This window comes from Manis pentadactyla, chromosome 6, assembly GCF_030020395.1.
Source record: "Manis pentadactyla isolate mManPen7 chromosome 6, mManPen7.hap1, whole genome shotgun sequence".
Lineage (NCBI taxonomy): Eukaryota > Metazoa > Chordata > Mammalia > Pholidota > Manidae > Manis > Manis pentadactyla.
In genome coordinates, this window is record NC_080024.1 from 143,154,922 (window position 1) to 143,177,039 (window position 22,118).

The window sequence follows — 22,118 nt, forward strand, 5'->3', positions numbered from 1 at the left end:
AAATAAGCTGGCAGAGTGGGAGACAAGAGGGAGGGGCATTCCTATAACCCATCCTCCACGTTTTGATGACTTAGTCTCTGCACCCATGCACACGAGCCAGCCTGGGTCCCACCTCCTGGCCCTGTCTTCAGCACACTGAGAAGGGCTGAGTCTTCCCTGACATCTCCCTGAGCTTTGCCCCAGTGATGCTCGGTCCTCACCACCTCCTCACCAAATGCAGTTACTAGGGCACCGAGAGGGATATGATGTCACAACTGGCCAGCCCCATTGGTCACTGGGCCAGGAATAAGCTGCATCAGAGCTTGTGACAGGGTATTCATGAATGCATCCCACTCCGTACTCGCTGCAAGAGAAACTATGTGTACAGTGGGGTCACCAAACCATTGCCTGTGCTTGCACAGCCCACAAGCTAAGAATGATATTTACAGATGAACATTTGCAATTGATTTGAACATAGGGACCACTAACTCTGAACTCCAAATGTAAGCAAAGCTACTTTAAAAAGTTAACACAATGCCAATTTAAATAATTCCACTCTTTTCATTCCTAGACCTACATAACAAAAATTATATTCAATTCTTATTATTATACTTTGAACTTCATCAATAAAGATTTTCTTTCCTGTTACATAAGCGTCTGCATGATAGATGAGATTGCTCTCGTTCCTGCAGGCCCTCCAAGGCCCCAACACATCAACAATGGTCGCGCGAGAGAGGGAAACACACTTACTCTGGCACTTCTCCAAAGCCTTCCAGAGGCTGTGCTTCAGCAGCATAGATCTTGGCATAGTACCTGGCGGTATTCTGGACATAGCATTCCTGTATCACCCAAATACATGGGAAATGCAAGTGATTAAAAGAGATTCAGAGAGTTGCCAGCGCAGCTAATCAGATTACCCGATGTAGGTCAGCAGTGAATTCCCAAACCCATCCCCTGGTTAGGGGCACAGAAGCAACAATTATTGCAACCTACAATTGTCCACTTGCAGAGGAGCGCTGAGACCTGAAGGAACCATCCAGGTGAAGATCAGCGGTCTCAGGAGCAGGCGCTCTGACCTATAAAATTTCCAGAACTTGCATGGTCGAAGTTCACCCTGGGATAAAGGGTCTGGTTCCACGGCAGGATATCAGGTACAGCTCGGGGCCTGCTGGGCTGCCTAGGAGCTCTCCCATCTGAGGTTCTTCTTCAAAGGTATGAATAGTGAACACCTTGACAAGACCGTTGGCTTAGGAAAGGCAAACTGGAGTTTGCTTTCCACTCTGAAGGGCCTTGCAGAGCGGGAGTCTGCATGTTGGGGGATTTTCCATGGCTGGGCCAAATGGAAGGAATACTCAGTGAAAGAAAAGAAAAAAGAAAGGTGGCCTTGGAGGAGAAAGGAACACAACTGGCAGTATCCTATACTCAGAAAAGGGATCTTCTGCCTCATAAGCGACATTGCCCCAGCGGAGGGGATCATGGATGGCTAACGCTTGGTAACACCTGAGAGATTCATCTAAATCTAACCCAATTGTTTTACACGTGAAAATCGACAAAGGGCACTTGATCTGTAAAAGAGCTAAACCAGCTCTCCTGAAAGCTTGGCCAGAGCTGGTGTCAGGAGTGAGACAGGTGGACCAAGGTGAGAGAAGAGGCAGGGGGAGAGGCTAAGGCTCTCCTCTCCCTTTTTGCCTTAAGAGTTGAGTGACTCAGTGACACAGGGAGGTGGGAACTTAGCAAGAGAAGGCAGGAAACAGGACAAATGCTGACGCTTTTGAATATACCCCACCCACCTCCTCCTCCATAAAAAAACCAAAACAAAACACTCCAGAAACTACTCTTGATTTTAGCTGCCCTTGGGGATCCTTGGGAGTCCTGGCATCTGTGTAGTTCAAGACCCCCACTTTCCACATCAGCCTGTGTCCAGGTAGATTCAAGCCCCCGGGGGTCTCATATGGCTTCCTTGGAACAGAAACGATCCCAGCCCAGGTCAGAACCAATGAGGTCCCTTGGGACATAGGCTGAGTCCCACCTGGCTGGCATGATGCCAAGAAATTACTCTGAGACCCTAGACGTGTTTGCCAGGATTTGGCCTTGATCCAGGGGCTCCCTTATGGCCACACCCCATAGGGAGAGAAACACCTCTTGGGGACACTCCCATCAATTCCTAGTCTGATCCTCATCTCGGGTTACATGGGTCCCTCTCACACCTCAAGTCACTGCAGGCAGGCAGACCCACCTGGGCGGCCAGTTTGTAGTTCCTCTGCACGAGTTCATCGTTGTTCCTGGTCCCGTAGGCAACCGAGTTGTGCACCTTGAGCACACAGGCGTGGCCGGGCTTGAAGACGGGAGTGAGGCCCTGCATCACTTTGCTGCGGAAGGCTTTTCGGTGGACGCCTTCTCCGAAGTGCAGCTCCTCGGTGGCGATCTGACCTCGCAGGCGGTCCCCAAAGTAGCTGTCACTGAGGAAGTCTTCTCTGAAGATGAGTTGGCTGAATTCAATCTCCTCACACCCTGAAACACAGCTCCACTTCAGATGGACAGAATGTCTCCCAGTCCTTTCCCGTAGCTAACAGATGTCCCTGCACAGGGACGACAAGGCTGGCCTGTAGAACCCAGAAGGGGAGCCACCCTTAAGCCCCAGCAGAGGCATGGCGGGTGGGTCCTTGAGGAGGACACAGGAAGATCAGTGTGAGGCTCCAAGGGGCTCAGATGAGACCACAGAGGGTGGATTGGAGCAAAACTAGGGAGAGCGGGAGCAAGAATTTTAGACAGATCTGGAAAATACCAGAACCATGAGAGGTAATTAAAGGCAAGTTGAAAAGATGGGTAAAGCAGGGAAGAGGGAGAAAGGACCAAAGATAAGCTCCAATGGATCAATGTCTCTCAACCTTTCCTTCATTACTGTTCCCTGAAGGAGCCTTTTTAGACTTTTTGTTTTCAAAGTGCCCCCCTCCCCCATGACATTTTAATCCCACAGGGGTGCTGTGTAACTGCTTATATAGTGTAAGTAGATCTGTGCTTTATACACAAAAATATTTTATTACCTCCTCAAGAACCAACTTGTGCCCTCCTGGGGGCGACACTATATTGCCTCTGTTGGGATGCACGTGGCAGATACAAGGAACAGGTGAGAAACCAAACAAAAAAGGAAAATGGGCATCTTTTGGAGAGAAATTGAAAGAAAAAGTCGAATTATTTTGGATTTATTTGTAAGGAGAAAAGTAAAATTGTTTTTTGTTTTCTAGCAGCTGTTTATTTTCAGTTGATCTATACTCGTTTCAGATGGCAATGGATTCTATCAGAATGTTCTGTTTTAAACTAGAGATGAGGAAGTCAGACTTCTGAGCGGCTTAGAAAAGAAAATAAGATGACTTTCAATGAAATAAGTTTGTTGTTGTTGTTTTTTTCTGAATGCCTTCCACTCCTGAAAGTCAATGAAAACCGACATCTTTCTGAATGTTGAAAAGAAGGAAGAAGTCATGGGGCAGGTGAATAACACGCTATGTGGACTTTTTAGAGAACTGTTTCTCTCTGTTTTTAAAAATAGTATCAGGTCATGTTTTATGAGCAGACTGAAGTGAGTTATGAAAAGTGTAAGGAGACTGAAACTGTTTTTAAAGGGTATTGATTAATGTCTAGGTCTAGTTATCACCAGAAAGAAAGAAAGTAGGTAGGTGGGGGGATTTTCAAGTAGAACAGGTGTGTAAATGTGTCAGTGGAAAGACGCTCCAAGAATTTCACAAAGACAGTGAAAACATCCTGCTGAGTAACCTGTCTGGGTGTCTAGAATTGGGGTGGAGAAGTGGGAAAACAGGTTGGCAAGGGGAACATTCTCTCAGACAGATTTTAAGGAGATAATTGTGTCACAGATTTTATCCTAATTGATAGAAACATATATATATATAATCTATGGAAAAGAGTATAATTTTAAAGTTAAGTTTAAAAATTAGATAACAAAATGGGGAGGGAATGCTTTTTATATAATCCAAATCTTCTTAGTTCTAGCCACATGATTACTCATTTTTAACTTGGTCCCTAATACCACTGAAAAAATATAACAACTGCTTTGTGTATCTACAAAACATTTTGTTCTTCTTCAAAATCCTAAATTTAGAAATCCCAATCTCTAAAATTCAATTATTCTCAAAAGTAGGAAGTTTGTACATGCTATGCTTTAAAATCCATCAAATTTAAGCACAAAAGTTGTTCTACACTATATGCTTAGAAGGGAAGTTTTTTTTTACAGTCCTATATGCAGTGTAATTAACTATAATCCTGTCTATAATTTCCAACAGACATGTCTCCACAAAGTTAAGACAATGAATGAAAAAAAATCTCAGGGCTTTGCATTGAAAGCCGTGTGTGCTCTCAACCGAGTTGGGCTAGCTTGTGTTTTATTTGAAACCATCATTCATTTTGGGCTTTCCCATGAGCTTAGCTTATTAGTTTTTTAATTAGAGACCAACTTGTAAAATGCTATTTGTTCCTCCTCTAGAGAATTAAATTAATAAAATGCTGAGTGAGAGAGAGGTCTCCAAATGAAAAAGATGATGGCATCAAACTTCTTCACCTGCGAGCTCAAGGGAAGGAGAGGACAGAACAGGCCTCCTGAGCCCCGTGAGTCACTGAACCTGGAACCCCTACAGCAGGGGTCAGGCCCTGGGAGAAGGCGATGTCACTGGGTCTAGACCCATACCTTATGGCTGGAGTCACAGGGCTACAGCAGTGGCCCCATGTCCACCAGGTGGGCAGCAGCTTATCCCCCTCAGTCCTAACTAGTAAAGCCCTTGAATAATGAGTCTCTGCAAACCTAAGTTATTGGGATCTGGGATGCGAATGCCAAGCGATGCTAAGAAGCTGGTGGAACAGAATAACCTCTCTTCTGAAAGCCATTCTGTTTTCTGTTTAAGAAGGACATTCTTTTGCATATTTTGACTTTTGGGGAGGTAGGGACAGAAATGGGGAAAGGATTTCGAATGATAACTCCACCCTAAAGACAGGCAGTTAGCATGTGAATGGGTTTGCAAAGAGTTTGTATTCAAATCTATTGTTTTGGATAAATATCACAATATCTGCTAGATCTTTTCTAAACCCAAGATCCCAGCTCCTGGTCTTTAACACACTGTGTGCTAATATCATTGCCTTTACTGTCTTGTTTTCACAGTGATTTCAGCTGTTTTGTTTCCTTAAAAAGTCAGCACGTGTGGTAAATCTTTAAGATGCCAAACCAATTTAATTTGCAGAGTGTTATTCCTATCTCTTCTAAAACTGACCAGGGGTCCTGAGTCAAGCTAAAGCTTTGGTAACTGGCAGTGGGTGCTGGAGGGGGTGGGGCGCAGAGGGGTGCCGTGGCCGGCTTGCTCCAGCTCCTGAGAGCTCTCTGTGGGCATCTCTGCCCAACCCCACATTCCATGATGTCACATTCACAGCTTAAAACTGGCCACGGTGAGAGTATTTACACCACAGAAATTAGAAAATTCCACTAACCCCAAGGTCTCCCCACCCCCAAGCAAGTTATTAAAAATTTACCAGCACACCACTGGATACGTGGGAATGGATGGTTTTCCCTAAGAGGAAATCCATGCCGGGCATGACACCACCGAACTGTACTCGGTGGGTGGCCCAGGGGTAGCGCGACTGCAGGAGCAGCGGTCCGGCTGCTGCTCTATGAGGTGCACCCAGGCCAAAGGAAAACAGGACAGTCCAACCCTCATCCGCACTAAGATGCAAACGAATGGAGTTATTCTCCTGGACACCCAGCTCTCTCTGGGTTCTGCTTAGCTAGTCAAACTGGAAAGTAAACTGAAGAAACAGAACATGCTGTGTAAGCTCCAGAAGCTGAAAAACCCCAGGCAGACGGGGCTGAGCGCAAGTCTGAGGCTTAAAGGAAAAAGCCTCACCTCAAACTCCCCTACACAGGTCCTGACAATGGCACACTACCGTCTGATCTTTTTTATAAATAATATACTTCTGGATATTTGTAGGCTAATGCATTTACAATAGTCCTTGCAATAAGGCTGAACTAGCTCATCCGTTGTCACTCATTTCCCTGGTCATTCTTGAGCCCTCTCCTACTTGGTTAGAGGGCTCCCTGGGAATATTGCTTCTACCATTGACTTGCAGGAGGAGTTTCAGGCTTGATGGCGCACCCACTTCCTCTGACATTCAGATTAGCTTACCTTTAGGATCCTGGTGACTTGAAAGTTGTTTGAGAACTAGAAGAAGACAAAGAGAAGGACTTCAGTGCAAATGAACATTCTGAACTGGGAGGGGCTGGTGGTTTTCCTTTGAAACTGAAAAGCTGAGGTTTACCTTCAGCGGTGAGGTTAAATTCAGCTGTCGACTTTCCATAACTGTTCTTGATGCAGCAGTAATAGAGGCCCTGGTCCTTCTGACTGGCTTGAATGATGGCCAAGGACACAGTGGAGTTGTCACCTGCACTGCAGTGGGGGACACAGACATTTGCATGCCTCAGCATTCTGCAGTTACATTTTTCTAATACACTTGAGAAAGAAACCGAAGTCCCCTTGCCCTGCTATTCAGCCAAGGGATGGACCGAAGGGCCAGATTGTGGTCAGCTTTTATCTGCCAGGGATGATCAGCACAGTTCTGGTTTAACATCCTCACCCCACTATGCAGTAAAAATGCACAGAAGTATTTAGGAGGCTGTCGCTAGCAGAGCAAAAGAACTGGAAATGTGAGTTCTGGGGGCTGTCATTAACATTTCTGCTCATAATTCAGCTCCATGACATTCCTAATCTGGGTGTCCTGTGCTTGAAGGAAGCCTGAAAATTCCAAACCCACATCTAAACACAGCCATAATCAGGGACAAAAGAAGGGAGGTCTGTGCTCTATGGAAGGACTCACAGCTGAGGGCTCTTTTAAACAGGGGAAAACCCTAGTGAAAACCACCCATCCACCCACCCACCAACATTATCAAGTTCCAAGCATTGTGCTATGAATAGAAAAACCAGTGGTGGTGGTGGTGGTGACAGTGACATTGATGATGGTGACAGTTGTGTGTACTGAGTATTTGATATGTACCAGGCATTGTACTAATCACTTAACAGTCTATTTCATGCCATCCTCAGAGCAATCTAATAAGAAATGTACTATTACTACTTCCAGTTCACAGATGAGGAAACTGAGGCATGGAGAGATCAAGCAAATGGCCTGAGGTCACACAAAGGATAAGGGCAGGCCCAGGACTTAACCCAAGAAAGCCTGACTCAGGAGCCTTCGTCTTGACCTCATTAGGCTGCTTCCCCTCAAACCCTCACATCTGGCATTCCTGGAATGACGGTTAAAGCCACAATTTTATTCCAAAGTCTCAAACAAAAAACTTTGCTGACAAAAAAAGGATATTCAAATATCATTCTAGTTGTGTTCTAATAATACATCTTGTTTAAACATCCACCAGGGTTGTATGTGTGCAGTGTATGTTTCAGTCTGAGGTCATGACACACTTCAACAACAAAATCCATTTACCTTGAGTTTGTCTCAATTGCACATTCAAGAAAAGTGTTCATATTGAGTTGGACTTTAAGTCTCTGATTTACACCTGCCTCTTCTGGGATGTACCAGTGACTTTAAACCAAGTCCACTAACTCATACCACTTCCCCCTTGATGGGGCCACCAAGTACTTCCTGAATGTGTGGTTGAAAGTGGACATGAACTTTCAACCCAGGCATAGGGGAAAATTTCCCCTTATATTCAACCAGGTGTAAGGGCAGAGCTGCAAAGGACTGAGAGAGTCACAGGGGGCTGGTGCAGTGTCCTCTCCTGGCCTACAGATCAGCATGGCATTTCTGTCTCTGAAAGGGGCAGCTGAAGTCCATCAGAGAGGTGGGGGACTAAGTTAGAATTGTCCTGCAAGTATCTTCCTTCAGGCGCAGAAATTCCTGATGCTGTGATACTTGGTATGGAACCTGGAGGCCTTTTTCTGTTTTGGCCCACTACTCTCACCCAAGCCTTTTTCTGGGAGGGATAGTTTGGAAGTCAGGAAGTCCTGGAGTCAAATCCTGAGCTAGGTAACTAGGCATATCACAAAGCCTCACCCTGTTTCCTCATCCAGGAAATAGGAAAGAGCAAGACCACCTCTCGGATGTGCAGAGAGGAGGATCTGACACCAGGCATGTGAATCCTCAGCAAAGGACCAAGTGTGGTGAGGGGTCACCACCCAGGAGTGTGAGTTAGCGGCTGCGGGCCCAGAACTGGGAGATTCAATGGCCCAGCCCTTGCCCTTGAGGGTCTGGAGGTCTGGGAGGAGAAGGACTAACAGACAGTACCGATGTACACTGCGGGAGGTGAAAGGAGATGAACTTGCATTTTGTGAATCAATAGGGGGAAAGTTCGGGAAACGTCCTGTTATCCTATTTATCCTATGAGGGACCAGTCATTTTACTTTTAGGAGAAGAAATGGGCAAATGCAGAAAGGGCTGAACAGGAGTGGAGCTGAGCTGGGGAGCCGAACACAAAGGAAGCCCAGGCGACAGGTGCAACTGGAATACCACCACCAGGGACTGAACTGAGGGAGAAGGCACCCAGCCTGGGGACTTCTCGGGAGACCCCGTCACCCAACACCAGCCCCAGGGAGCAGCAGCGGGGGGCTGGCGGCACCCACCTAATTCCCTCCAGTCTGGGCTGAGACGTCCTTGGCTTGTCTTCCCTGTGGCCACCAACGAGACCCTGCCTTCCACGGCAGCTGCTCTTTGCCCCTCGTTGTCCAGCAGGGAGAACTGCCCTTTAGAAAGCCCAGCGCACTCACAAGCACCCCCATTCCCAGACTGGAGAGTGCGTCTGGTTACCAAGAAGGTCCTGATGCCCAGGGACCATCGCTGGGGGTGCCAGCTTGAGAACTTCACGGAGCCAGGCCATACCACCACCACACTCGAGAAAAGCTACCACTTTTTTCTTAGTTTCCTCAGAATATATTCGCCTTGCCCAACCCACAAGAAAGTATTCTGACATCTGATTTCCAGACTTTGGTTTGTTAAGAAAAAGCATTCAAACCTGGGGTAGAAAGGCCGAAGGATGGTGCCGTGTCCTTGTCACTGTTTGCCGGGCTCACCCAAGGACAACTTAATTACAGGGACATTGCTCCTGTGTTTGACTTTACTGTTTACTATTTAAATGGAAGCCACCCAGACACTTTGAAGTCATAACTTGAAGGTTTCTGTCCAAGAGAAAAGACAATCCCCAAGGTTTATTACCTGTCAAACATTAACCAGTTTTGTATCTGTTTGCAATTTTATTTTAGCCTTCTCTTGCCAGATTGACTTATAAATCTCCATTCCTCAAATGCTCCTTTGAACAGCTTTACTGTGGTACTCGTTCCTTGTTATTTAATGAGCTGAAGATCTTGCTATGTGTTCATGTTATATTCATTTGAGAGATTTCAACTTTTTCAAAACTGTTTCTTGACAGTAAAGTGAGACACGTTTCTTGGAGGAACATGTAAAAGAAACACTCAGCTAGAATTAGAGGTGGAAGAAATTTGATAACATATGAAAACCCACCTGCAATAATAGAAGTGATCTTTAATACACACAGGGGTTATGACTCCCAAATATTCTCAAATGTTAAAATAGAAAAGGCAAATGGATACACATAAGTCACACAGTGTAGCCAAGAAGAAATGAAGCAAACATCACTAAAGATTTTAAAGGCTTGGCCACATGTCATTAGTAAATAGCATGCTTACTAATGTCGTATGCTCCCTGGGGGGAGGTCAGGCTTTCTAACAACACCTCAAATGGGAAAGGGACCTGAGAGTCTCAAGTGCCAATTCCAAGCTTAGAACAAGTCTTCAAAAAACAGTGGTTAATTGTTCTTGGCTGCTGGCTCCCAGAAAGTATTTTACATGAATAATTAATACTACTTTCTTTAAATCTCTAGGGAATCTCTTTGATTTAAAAATCAAACCATTCATTCTCCATTATAATTCTTCTTAAGCCATACATCAGCCAAGCAGGGTAATGCTGACATGTTAGGCAAAGTGGCTTTTATTACATCGTCACAATCCACTTAGATTTGCTGGTGCATGGTGTTATAGAAAAGAAGCTGTAGCTCCGATCTTCCTTTGTTGCATATGGGACATAATTTCCAGACATATGTTCCAAGCAGACATATTTAATTGTACAGAAAGCTCTCAGATTGTGCTTACTTTTTCAGTTTCTTGTGACAAGATTAAGAGGATAGGAATACCTCCCATGTCTTGGGGAGCTGAACCTGGACCTCCTTCAACAAAAAGAAGCTTCTGAGGATTGTTTGAGGTATGCTGGTTTCCATCGAACCAGGTGATCTGTTTCTAGAACAAGCCATGCCTCCTCAAGTGTGTCAGATGAAGCTCGAGTTCATCGCCTCACTTAAACAAGCATTTACTGCCAGGAAGGTGCTTTAAGAAGCCATTATCAGGTGCACTTCATATGGGGTATTCTTGGCAATGACACTCACTCTGCTCCCCACCCTCTTTCCTCTCTCCTGCTATGGCCTAGGGCCCCAGGAATAAACTGGTTTTGCTGCCTCGGAGACAGCTGCTTATCCTTCCCAACAGCTGCTACTTTTCTATAACCTCATGGGTTATTTTTTCCTTCTAATTCTCCATCTTAGCTTTGCCCGGTTAACAGGAATTTATGAAACAGAAAACACAGCAAAATTCACATACACACAGAAGGGAGCTCTTCAATCTTGGGACCACAGGACCTCCAACTAGATGATTTGACATGTTCCCCTGAGTTTAAAAATTTAATGACAGGTTTCATGCCTTCCTAAGGCTGCCCAACTCAATAGGCAGAACCAGAGAACCACCCCAGCCCCCAGTTCCTTATCTGGACATCTGTCTCCATTACTTACTCTCCTTGGATACTTGTGGTGTGGAGTTCCTGCTTCAGTTTTCCTTTTCACTTCCTATAATTTATCATTTTCTTTTCGCACTACATCATGAAATAAACAACCACTGTGAAAAGCGACCAGGGCAAATATCGCACCTTCTCTGCACGTGGGCTATTGACTTAGAATCTTTTGTCCACCAGATAGTAGAATCTTCATGAATTTCTGCAAACTGGCAGCTTAATTTTACATTTCCAGAGTGGTCTGGGACAATCTCGGCTTGGATCTTTTCCAGTAATACCGGAGCTGGAAATGAGAGATTTGCAGGTCGGTGTTCTTATAATGGTTGCAAAGAGGTTTACAGCGGGCAAAAAGACTTTTCCATTTTGTCACATTTATTTCACAACGATTCCAAAATTAAAGATACTAATTTTTACCCTCAATTTATGGATGAGGAAACCGAGTGTCTGAGGGGAAGATGGGGCTCAACTGAACAGTCAGAAAATGAACAAGTCAATCTAAATGAAAACCCACTTTTCATTTACTTAAAATTCCTTGAGTGAGGTCTGTAATGCACAAAGTGAAGTAGAACTTGAGAGACTTTTTTTTTTAAAGATGGGCAGGGCAGGGATCTAGACATCCAGTTAGTTATAGGACCTGGGTCAAGGAAAGATGCCTTTAAATGATCACCAGGTGATCCAGCTCTAAATCAGAGATGGGGATTAGGAAGTAGAATAAAATCTGGATCATCCACGTCATTGTGACTAAGCCCCCCGATGTAACAGACAACTCAACATTAAATTATTTGCTGAACAATATTCACCCATGTTCCCCCTGGATCAGTTGCCTCTGCTGAAGATACCCTACTGGATCGCAGTGACATCTGCTGTCAGTGTCATTAGCAGAAGAGGAGCGTCTACATGAATGAACGAGAAGCAGTAAGGAAACAATTCCCAAGGGTTAGGCGGAGATTTTTGAACATCGCCTTTTAAAATCAGAGATGACAGCTCTGCAAGCAAGGTAAATGTGTAATTACTGAGGGAAGCCACTGGGCGGCAGCATAGACATTGGAACAAGACAAGGAGGGCTGACGTAGCTGGGAGGTCTCAATAATTTGGCAAGCGAAGAGGTTACTGGAAATGTGGTATCACTCTATTACAGCCCAAGTTCCGTAACGCCACCAAACAGTATATTATCCATATCCAAGCCAGAAGTCCCCAATACTGATACTTTGCTTGCTCTGATGCCTCAAATTCCATCACTGTGAAATAGTCAATGATTTTACACGTGCCTCCGTCTCTGTGCAAACAGAGACTTGGATAGCAGAATGCGTTATCTAAAGGCTGTCGGCCCTGTCACAACCCACCGTAACTTGTGAACACAGAGGAAGCTGCAGGGACAGTGAGAGGGACATGAAGTGTGCAGCAGAACTGAATGAGGGTCTGGCTTGGGCAAGGGGTCTCAGGGCTGTGGAAAGGACCCCAGTTTGTGGGGTCAGAGGGAGAAATGCGGATGAAGGAGCCAAAAGGGAGCCTGGGAGTGTAGACAGGTCTATCTTCTGTGTAGATTCTGGCCGAGAGTTGAGGGGAAAGGATAGAGAAGTAAACATAAAGTTTGGTGTACTAAGCTGTGAATGTAAAAAGAAGTTACTCAGTTTGCTTTCTTTCTTTCAGAATCACCAAGTCGCCCCTAATGCCCCCACCCACCCACCCACCACACACACACACACACACACACACACACACTCCCACCCCCCAGGCCTCTGGTGCCAGGGCACCACCCGTCCAGAAGCTGTGTCGGGAGGTGTGGGGGGAGGCTGTGCAGAAGCTCATCGGGGTAGTACTTGCTGCCACGGTAACATGAATAACCAAGTAACCCCAGACAGGGATTCAAAAGGCATGTTTCTCTCTTGGCTGAAACCACTTTAGAGATCTTTTAAAACATCGCTTCATTCTCCTTAAATGTTTTAAAACATATATACTAGGAATGTGGTTGGATACCTCCAAACTCTTCAGAAGCCAGTTTGTAGTTAACCCTTTCTGCAGCAGGGGCAGAGAGCCAATCTGACGCAGAACACTAGCTGCCAAGCCCCAGGACTGGGTAAGAGAGGCCCCCTCCCCGGGTTAGGGTAGGCCACGGCGTTCTGCTCCAGCGCACGCAGGCACCTCACCTAGTGCAATCTTTTCTCTTCTGACTTTAACCAGGTTTCATGGGAAGGGAAAGGAAAGCTCTGAGATAAAAGATCCTAAATTCCGGTAGTGGGGAAGAGTTTGGGGTTGACGTGATTCCCCAGCAAAGCAGAAGGGACTGCAATACAAGGGCCCTGCGCCTCCAGTGGCCTGGAACCTGGAACTGAGAGCCCAGAGCAGTTTATAGACTCAGATTAAAGGGAGGATGCATCAATTGGAAATTAATTTTATACTCAAATTTGGAAGAAAATCCAATGTTCAATTAAGTTTTCAATGAAAATCACGGATTAAAGAGGAGTCTACCAAATTGTACCTCAATGTTCATTTACATAAACCCTGCTTTGCATGTGGTCTATTTAACTATGCTAATGAGCTACATTGATTAATGCTTCTGTTGATCTTTTAACACATTTCTAAAGGATAATTAAAGGAAAGACATCTTACACTCTCTTGATTAAACATACCTACAGGCAGCCGTGTATCAAGTGGTTGTCCCCACACAGCACCTGGGAACTTGTTAGAAATGCAGTTCCTTGAGCACACACACCAAATCTAACCCTGGAGACAGAGCCCAGCAATCTGTGTTTTCATGAGCCCTCCAGGTGGTTCTGAGGGTACACAAGTGCAAGAATCACGGGCCTACCTGCCACGCCATTTGGTCGCAGCGCGAGCATCAGTGCCTACCCGGTGGACACGCACCTTAGTTGCAAAGGACTCAGGACGGCACAGGAACCTGGCATCCGGTCAACAAACCCAAACTTCAGCAACAACAGACAGCAAGAGAGCCTCACCTTTTCCTTCTCTTTTGTAAGGTGGCTTTTTTGGGTCGTTTGTCTCATCCATGCGTGATACGGCTGCTTCGAGTTTAGGCATCTTTTTAAGAAAGCTTGAGCTCTTTCTGACGTTTTCCTTCTCTTCTAACCTCAGCCTCAGGGCAGCCACCCTGGACAGAATTTTCCTTTTTACTCCCTCAGCTAGATGTCCGCCTCCTGAGGTTTCTTGCTTCTTCTTGATCCCCTCTGCCCCCGTCTCTGCTGGCGGGGCCCCTGGAAATCGGCGGGTCTGGGCTGCCCCGGGGCTGAGCTTCCCCCGCGGCTTTCTCCCATCGCCCAGCGCGCAGCCCTGGCCACACGGGCCCTGCAGGGTCTTGGTAGCTTTCTCGGACATGCATTCTTCTAAACTGAATGCCGAACCCACTGCCGGGGAGTCAGACACGCTTGCGGGCAGGGTTTCCCCAATTTGGGACTCCTCTGTTTGGGGTTCCTCAATTTTGTGGCTCACTGGAGAGCTTGGGACGTCTCCTTCTGGCCCTGAAGTACAGGGCAACCAAGTGTGATCACCAGGAGAGGACAAGCGTTTACCGCTCTCACTCTCAATTACTCCTGTTCCCTTTGAATCGGAAAATGCATATGGATAGTTGCTGGGCTCAACTAAATCATCCTCAAGGACATGATGAATCTGACCTGTGGAGTTGTGAGTATCGTCTCCAACACATGCATGAGTCATTATTGCAAGACAACTAGAAAGAGGAAGAGTGGGGAACGCACATTCTGCTGCCTTGTTACTTGGTTCTGCCTCCCGTAAGCATCGCTCACTGTCCTCCTGTGTTTGGCTGGCAGTGCAACCACTTGGAATTGTTTCCCTGTCTTCGTCAGGACACGGCACTTGCCGAATGGCAGGCTGGGCGCCCACGTTTGCTTTGTTGTGTTGACTCTGCTCCACCTCCACTGTCTCTCTGTCTTCTTGGTTTCGGGGGATGCTGTTTTCACTTGGAATGGTTTCCCCACTTTGCTGGGGCCATGGAACGTGCAGGAGGGCAGGCTGGACCTCCACTCTCTGGCTCAGGTTTCCATGGTTCGAGTTCCTGACCTCCAACGTGGATTCAGAAGGCTCTAGTGCCCCGCGGCTGAGCTTCTCCCGTGGCTTTCTTCCATCGCCCAGTGTGCAGCCCCGGTGACACAGGTCAAATGCCAGCACACCTGTTTCATCAATGGGATCTACAGAGGACTCTAGGATTTTAGGGCCAATCAGAGCCTCTTTAAAAGATGCAGGATGATCCACCTTGATGTGGTTTTCCTCTTGGTTTCGACTCACATTGTTTTCCTTCCCTCCAGTTTTGGAAGCCTCTGATTGCACATCTGTGACACAGAATTCCTTTTCATCTACAGGGTCCACAGATGACTCCAGGAATCTGGGTTGGCCCGAATACCAGGAAGAAAGACTACCCCCAGGCACATGTCTTCTCTGCCCCCTGGCCCATCGCACACACGTCTGTTCTTCACTGTCATAGATCTCTCTGTTACTAGCAAGGGCTGAGCCAGCCTCAGCCTGAGGACAGGGACCTACTGCTGCTTCACAGGGGTCCCGTTCAGGCACAAGAGCATCTGATCTGAGAAAGTCGGCTACAGCCCAGACCCTGTCATTAGTCTCGGGACCAGCTTCTGACCCCTGGCGCCCAGAATCTGTCAGTTGCCTTGGTGACCAGTCTTCCACAGTGGGAGCCTCTAGGGTTATAATCTTCAGCTTTCTGCCTGCTTCCCAAAGTCCTGGTCTGCCTCCTTCGGTCTCCCCCAGGAGAGTATTAGAGGGAGGCGGAGCCCTGCTCAGCACCTGCCCTCCACCGTCCACAGTAGCTGCAGCCCCCATGGACACGCCGGTCTGCCAGCTCTGCCCTCTCTCCTCCCTGGAGTGTGCTGACGAGTGGTCCAAGGGCACCAACTGTATTTGCCCTTGTGCAGCAGACGTTGTGAGCAAACTTTCCTGGCAATCATCTTCAGAAAGAGAACGCTGGTGGGGCAGGCCCTCCTGAGTTGTCTCACTTTCTTTTTCTTGGACATTCTCTTCGACACTCCTATTGTCCGCTCTGACCACGGTCCAGCTCTTACCTCCAGACTGCTTATCCATCTGAAGAGCGGGCTTGCCACAGAAACCCTCTCCCTCTGGGAGCTGAGCCTCGTGGACATGGACTCCTGGTTCATTGGGAGCCGTGCAAAGGGGCTCTTCTGGAGTTTCGATTGTGGAAGCATTTAAAATATGACCCAGCTGCACATTGGAGGGAAGTTGGAAAATATTTTCTTCCGGTGCCTGAAGTGAGCTCTTCCCCAGGCCCTCTGTGTGGCTGTGCCCAGCGATTGAAACAGGATGGTATTTGGCTGGGTGGATATTGCTGGCAAAGGTAACAGTTGATGTGTCCCCACTCTCTCTGGTCACCCGAAGACACTCAAGATGAGCAGCTAATGTTGACTTCTTGTGAGAAGACTTCACAACTGACCCATGACTGGCTGGTGTATCTCCAGTGTCTGGGCCATGGGTCCTGGGGATCTTGTCACCTCCCTCTGTAAACTGCACAAAAGCATTGTCGTCAGAAGGTGGAGGCTGTCTTGCTTCAAGCCCTCTGGAGTTGCTGGGGCTCGGCCCTTCCTGGCCAGCCTGTATTGCAGAGGCCACTGTGGAGGTGGAAGTGGCCACCTCAGCTAGATTTTCTTCTGTGTCACCTTCACTGGAATTGTGTGAAGTATTCCAGACGAAAGTACTGATAAAAAGTGGGGACACAGATGAGTTCCTAACTTTGCTGCTTTCACAGGTGGACAGTGGCGGCTCAGAACCTTGTGTCTGAAAAAGAACTCCCAGTGTCTTGTCAGCAGAACATAAATCAGCTACTTTGCTTTGACCTTCTGCCAATTCTAAGTCCAGGGAGCAAATTTCTTGAGGCAAATATTTATCAGCTGGGGATCCATCAGGAGACTCCATGGTATCACATGCTCCTTGGCCACCTGCTTCAAGACACTCCGTCACACATGCTACTTCTCTGCCCCTTGTCCCACTGCACGTAGTTTTCATGATGGAAATGGTGTTTGTGGGTTCAGGGGAAGCAACAGAGAGAGACATGTCCTGGGGGACATGCACTGACAGCTCACATGGGGACATATTTTCATTATTGGCTTCTGGGATGGTCAGCTCATGTCCTAGGTCTTCCCAGGACAGTACACTTGTGCTATCTTCTCTCTCGTGGCTTTCTGCATGCTGTGAGCCTTGAGTACAGCTTTCTGCCTCCAAGTACGGGGCCAATGATGTGCTTTCTTCATTGATCCCTCCTAAGTTGGGTAAAAAATTTGTTGTGGTCTCAGTGAATGCAGACTTCTCCCCAGCAGATTCCGAGAGAGATGGCATCTGGCTGGGAGAGATTCTCTCCCTGACCGTTTCCTGAATTTGCACCTAGGAGAAGGAAAAGTGATATTAATGGAATTGCTCCTGGGATGGCCCCCAACAGGGCATACCTGCAACTGCAAGAGTGTGCATCCCTGGGGCTGTGGTAATGGAGCAGAAGACTAGCAGCGAGGACTGAAATCTAAGCATTAATCCCCAAACTCTCTCTAGCTCTTAGAGTCTTCCTGGGGAAATATGCAAATTTAAGCAACTGTGTGTTCCAAGGGACCCTTGGTAAAATTCCCCATTATAAGCAACAAGCTTTCCAACAGCCATCAGTTCATGATTGTTTTCTCTCAGAAACAAAGATAGAACCAAATTGAATGTAAACTATTTTGATCAAGTCACAGGAGTTTGTGTTCATCTTTCCAGAAAGATGCATTTCATAGGATTATAATAAATCAACTATGTAATGTTTGTCAAGTAGAATAAACAGTCTTTGTTCCCAAAATATGACACCTTGCTGGTTAAAAATGTTACTAAAGAACAGAGAGAGGCCTGTCCTTTGAACCCACCGCTAATGAATTACTGTGGTCACGACTGGCCATCAGCACTGCCAATCATTTTTGCTTTAGGAAGGTTATAAAATGCTGGAATGCCTCCTCCACTTTCAAAGACAGGCCCTGTGGCTGGCAAACTATGTCCACAAGAAGTAGGGAATTTAGGACTGCTTTGGTTTGGGGGAAGAGAGAGAGACAGAGAAAGAGAAGGGTGAAGGAATGGAGAAGGAGGGAGGGAGGGACAGAGGGAGGGGTGACTCTCACCTTGTGAGCAGAGAACCCATCAGGCCTCTGGCAGCAAGCTGTTTGACTCAACTCTTGTCTCTTGACACTCTAGTGCACCAGTTATTTCAATATATATCACAATTATACCCAGCCAACAAAAAGGGAACTGTTGCTAATTTTTGGCAAACAACTCCGTCTTCGCCCCCAAGACTCCTGTTTTGGGGAGCAGCCCCATTGGAGTGTGCAGGAGCCAATGTTTGCACTTTTAAAGAGAGGAAGAGAGCAGGTGTCTCTGACAGAGCTGGAATGCTCCTGTGCAGGGGGCTCTGAGTCCTAAGGCTTATTTCCATAAACCACAGGAGCCTGTCTTACTGCCCTACAGTCAATCTCTACAGGAGAAACAGAACACTGTAACCACACCTCTTTCCATAATCCCTCCAGGCTCCTTCCTGGCATCAGTGATTCACCTCTCATATTCTCCTGCAAGCTTCCCTGATGTTCATTTAAGTCAGACATGACTGTCATAAAGTGCTAACTGAATAAAAAGAAATTTAGTACGATTAACTGTGCTTTAAACTCCATGAGGACTGGGACCATTCATTGATTCAACAAATATTTAGTGAATGTCTCCAGTATACTAGGGCATATGCCAGGCAAATAGGGATACAATACAGGCAAAATGCCCGTCTGCAGGGAGCTCCCATTCAATGTCATGTTCAAGGCCTGTCACAGTCAATAGCACCCAGCAGGTGCACGTAAGTATGAGTTGATAGGATGAGTAAATGAATGGATCTTCAATAAGACAACTTTACCCAGCTTCGCCCATTAAACATCGACATTTGAAAGGCACTGGACTTTCATCTGTTCCTGACTTGGGCACAACTGTCCAAAAGGGACCTTTAACCCTAAGCAGGGACACCACCAGTTCCCATCCTATTGTTTCTAAAAAGGGAAATGTACTTACTCTCTTTCTATAGCCTCCCCTTTTTTCCCCATCATGTTAAAACAGAAACAAGAAATATAATTCCTGGGAAATAAGGAATAAGGTTTCCTACAGTGCTGAGGAATTTAATGTGTATATTGTTTTGCCTCTAACTCTGAACACCTATCACATGTAGAAAACATTCTTTTCATTTGCTATTTAGGGTCACATATTTTAATAATGAGGTATAGCACAATTATAATGAAGTATCAAGCATAGGAAGGGTGGGTAGCTTCCTGGTCATGATTTGGAAGACGGTTCAATGAAAAACACCACAACCTTCTCTTGAGCCTTCCTCCCCTGCTGGAATTTCCATTACTCATATCAGTCCTTTATTTTAAGATCTTGCCATCACTGAAATATCACCAGTGCCAACAGGCATTTATGGAGTACCTGCCACATGGAGAAATCTCTGCTAGGCACTGGATGCTATTTTTCAAAGGGCTCCGGTTAAAGAGCCACTGTGTTACCTATTGGGACATTGCCCACCTACCATATCAACAGGGTCATAGGCTGATGCCCAGAAGACCCTAGCCCCTGGAGAGCCCCTGAACACAGGACAAGTTAAGTTTTGGTTAGAATGAGTTTGGTCATTAGGATATAACATCAGAGACATCATATCATGCCTTGATTACAACATAGTTGTTCCTCTTAAGGTGTACTTGATCTTCCCCTCTCGCTTTTATAACAAAATCCTACTTTAAAATAGCCTAGTGAAGCCCTGCATGGAGAGAAATATGGCAAATCATTGACCACGTAAATTTGTCCACTTGACTGAAATTTACTGAGCATCTACTACATACCAAGCTCTGTTCTAAGCACCTGGGAAGCTTAGTGCACAGCAGTTCCAAAGGCAGGCTCCATGGGTCTCATTCAGAGACTGACTCATAGAGAAAGAGAAACCACAGACTTGTGCCTTTCAAATGAGTCAGACTATTCTTTTAGGAGATCTCCTGGTTAAGTCATTATGAAAGAACTCCAGCAAAAGACTCTCCTGCCACTCAGCTATTCTCACTATGGAGTGAGTGGTGAGACACAGGAGGTTTTGTTCTGCAGGAAAGTTGTTCTTATTCAAGTGAAAAAAGGAGGGTTTGAGGCTCTAGGAGGAAGCCCAGGGTGGGGTGTGGAGTATGTACCAGGAGGACTGGCCACCTGGGTTCAGCTCCATCTATTGCATGCATGACCCCACATAACCTCTTTGGCCTCTCTGACCCTCTGTCTCTTCCTCTATGGCTAACCACATGTACATCAGCAGCACCACCCTGCAAAATGCCTGACACTCACTGACATTAAGTTTCCCTTGTTCTCTGTGAAAAGAAAGGAGTGGTTAACTCAAGGAGAAAATTGGGCAACCTTGATGAGCAGAGCTTTGGGCTTTACATAAGCTTCCTCATTTGACTGGTAAAAGAAATCTGAAATGCTGATACTATTATCTCTTCTTTACTAACGAGGTGAACAGCCTGGGTCTGTCCAATCAGTAGGCAGAAACCACACAGTAGGTTAAACAAAGGAGGTTGAATATAAACAATTATTAACTGCAAAAAAGGGTATGATATATGGAAACCCTATGGTGCTCCAAAATGAGGGAGAATGCCAAGGGGGGATAACTTGGGAGGGACTCAGACCTCAGAAGATATAGTCAGCCCACCAGATAGCAGAGAAGTTCGCTGGTTTAGCCAGGCTACAGCTGGTCTGAATTTGGGGCAAGCAATAGGCCACCCTTCTGTGTGCAGGCCGGAAGCACCCAGTGCCTAGGGTACAGTGGGAGTCCAGACCCTGGCAGGGCCAAGGCCAAGGCCTTCAGAGTGGGTGGGCTCCGTGAGGTGGGCTGAGGAGAGGGAGCCCCAGCCCTGTGTATAGGCCTTGCAGGGCTTATAGAGAGAGCCTGAATGTTGGGACAGACAGGCCTTCAGAGCAGGCAGCTATTGCAGAGTTCTGGCTTCTGAGCAGAGGGCCACAGGAAGGTTATCACTAGGCCACAGACGGACCGTGTTTCGGGCCACACTGAGCTGGGACAGGCTTAGTGGGATGACCACAAACCCGTAGCATGGACTCCCGACTGATGCTGAAAGTGGCAGGCACCCTCTTCCTTCTGCAGGGTCCTTCCAGTGTCCTTTGCCGAGAAAGCTTCACATTGTGTTACTTTAAAAGATAAATGGTTAAGGAAATTCTGTACCCACCCAGCATGTATTGAAGGGTACATTCAGAGCTGAAAGGCAATACATTGACAGGTGGCACATGAGGTCACTGATATTAGAAAACCTCCCAGGGTTCCATGGTCAGTGGCAGACCCAGGATTTACAGCCCAGCCTGTCTGGATAGAAAGCCTTTCCAATCCAGGTCTTCTAATAAAAGAAGTTAAAGCAAACCCCACCAAAGGGCTGGGAACTCTCCTTAATTTAAACCCAGAACTTCTGAGCTCCTAATGCACTTTGGGAGTAAGACTATAATGGCATTCCATATATGCAAGAAGATCACGTGCTTATTTGTTAGCTTCCTCACAAGCTCTAAGGGCGGGGACTGTGTTATTCATTTCTGAGTTTCAGAATCCTAGTACATAGTAGGGGCCCAATTAATTTTGCTGAATGAACAAACACATGAATGAAAACAAGGAGGAGAAAGGGTAAACCAAATTTAGTAACACTCCCAAACCTGCTTTTGAAAGCAGTATTATGCTTGAGAACTTATATGCTGCTTGCACAACATTTTCCAACCTATTGCTAGTTAACGTGCCTCCGATTCTACAAACACATTGTTTTCATTTCCAAAAAGTCTGTCTCCTGAGTACAGCTGCCATGGATCCTATGGAAAGGTGTGTGGTCTCTTCATCCACCCCATGGTGTTCAGACTCACACTCCTTGTCATTCGTGAGAGTGTCCTGGGAGGCGGCAGAGTGCATGACACCAATTAGAGTCCCTAACAATAGAAAGTAGTATGAGATGAGATCCCTCTTCTCAAATAGCTTCTAATCCAGTTCAAGAGACAGATGTACACAGAAAAGATAAATAATGATTCTTGACAAGTTGGGTTAATGGCCAACTGGATGGGATTTCACCGCTGCTCTAGGACAGGAAGGGGGGTGACCACTGAATCCTCCTCTTCCTCCACGGATAAAAATCCCCCAGTGCAAAAACCAGAGGTTGCCCTCTGATGTTACAGGTAGTAGTTCTGAGATAAATTCTTGGACATTTCCGTGTAGTCTCAGG

At 46.5% G+C, this 22,118-nt stretch overlaps 1 protein-coding gene across 1 annotated transcript in view; it reads right to left on the bottom strand.

Annotated features, from left to right (window-relative positions):
- The window catches only part of ALPK2 (alpha kinase 2), a 97,771-nt gene that overhangs the window by 16,670 nt on the left and 58,983 nt on the right, over positions 1 to 22,118 (bottom strand). Inside the window, exons 5-10 of the mRNA XM_057504217.1 lie at positions 13,791 to 17,214; positions 10,969 to 11,116; positions 6,292 to 6,419; positions 6,159 to 6,194; positions 2,216 to 2,490; positions 730 to 818 (exon numbers count right to left, since the gene is read on the bottom strand). Of these exons, the coding sequence (XP_057360200.1) occupies positions 730 to 818; positions 2,216 to 2,490; positions 6,159 to 6,194; positions 6,292 to 6,419; positions 10,969 to 11,116; positions 13,791 to 17,214 (4,100 nt within the window). The remainder of the gene's footprint in view (positions 1 to 729; positions 819 to 2,215; positions 2,491 to 6,158; positions 6,195 to 6,291; positions 6,420 to 10,968; positions 11,117 to 13,790; positions 17,215 to 22,118) is intronic.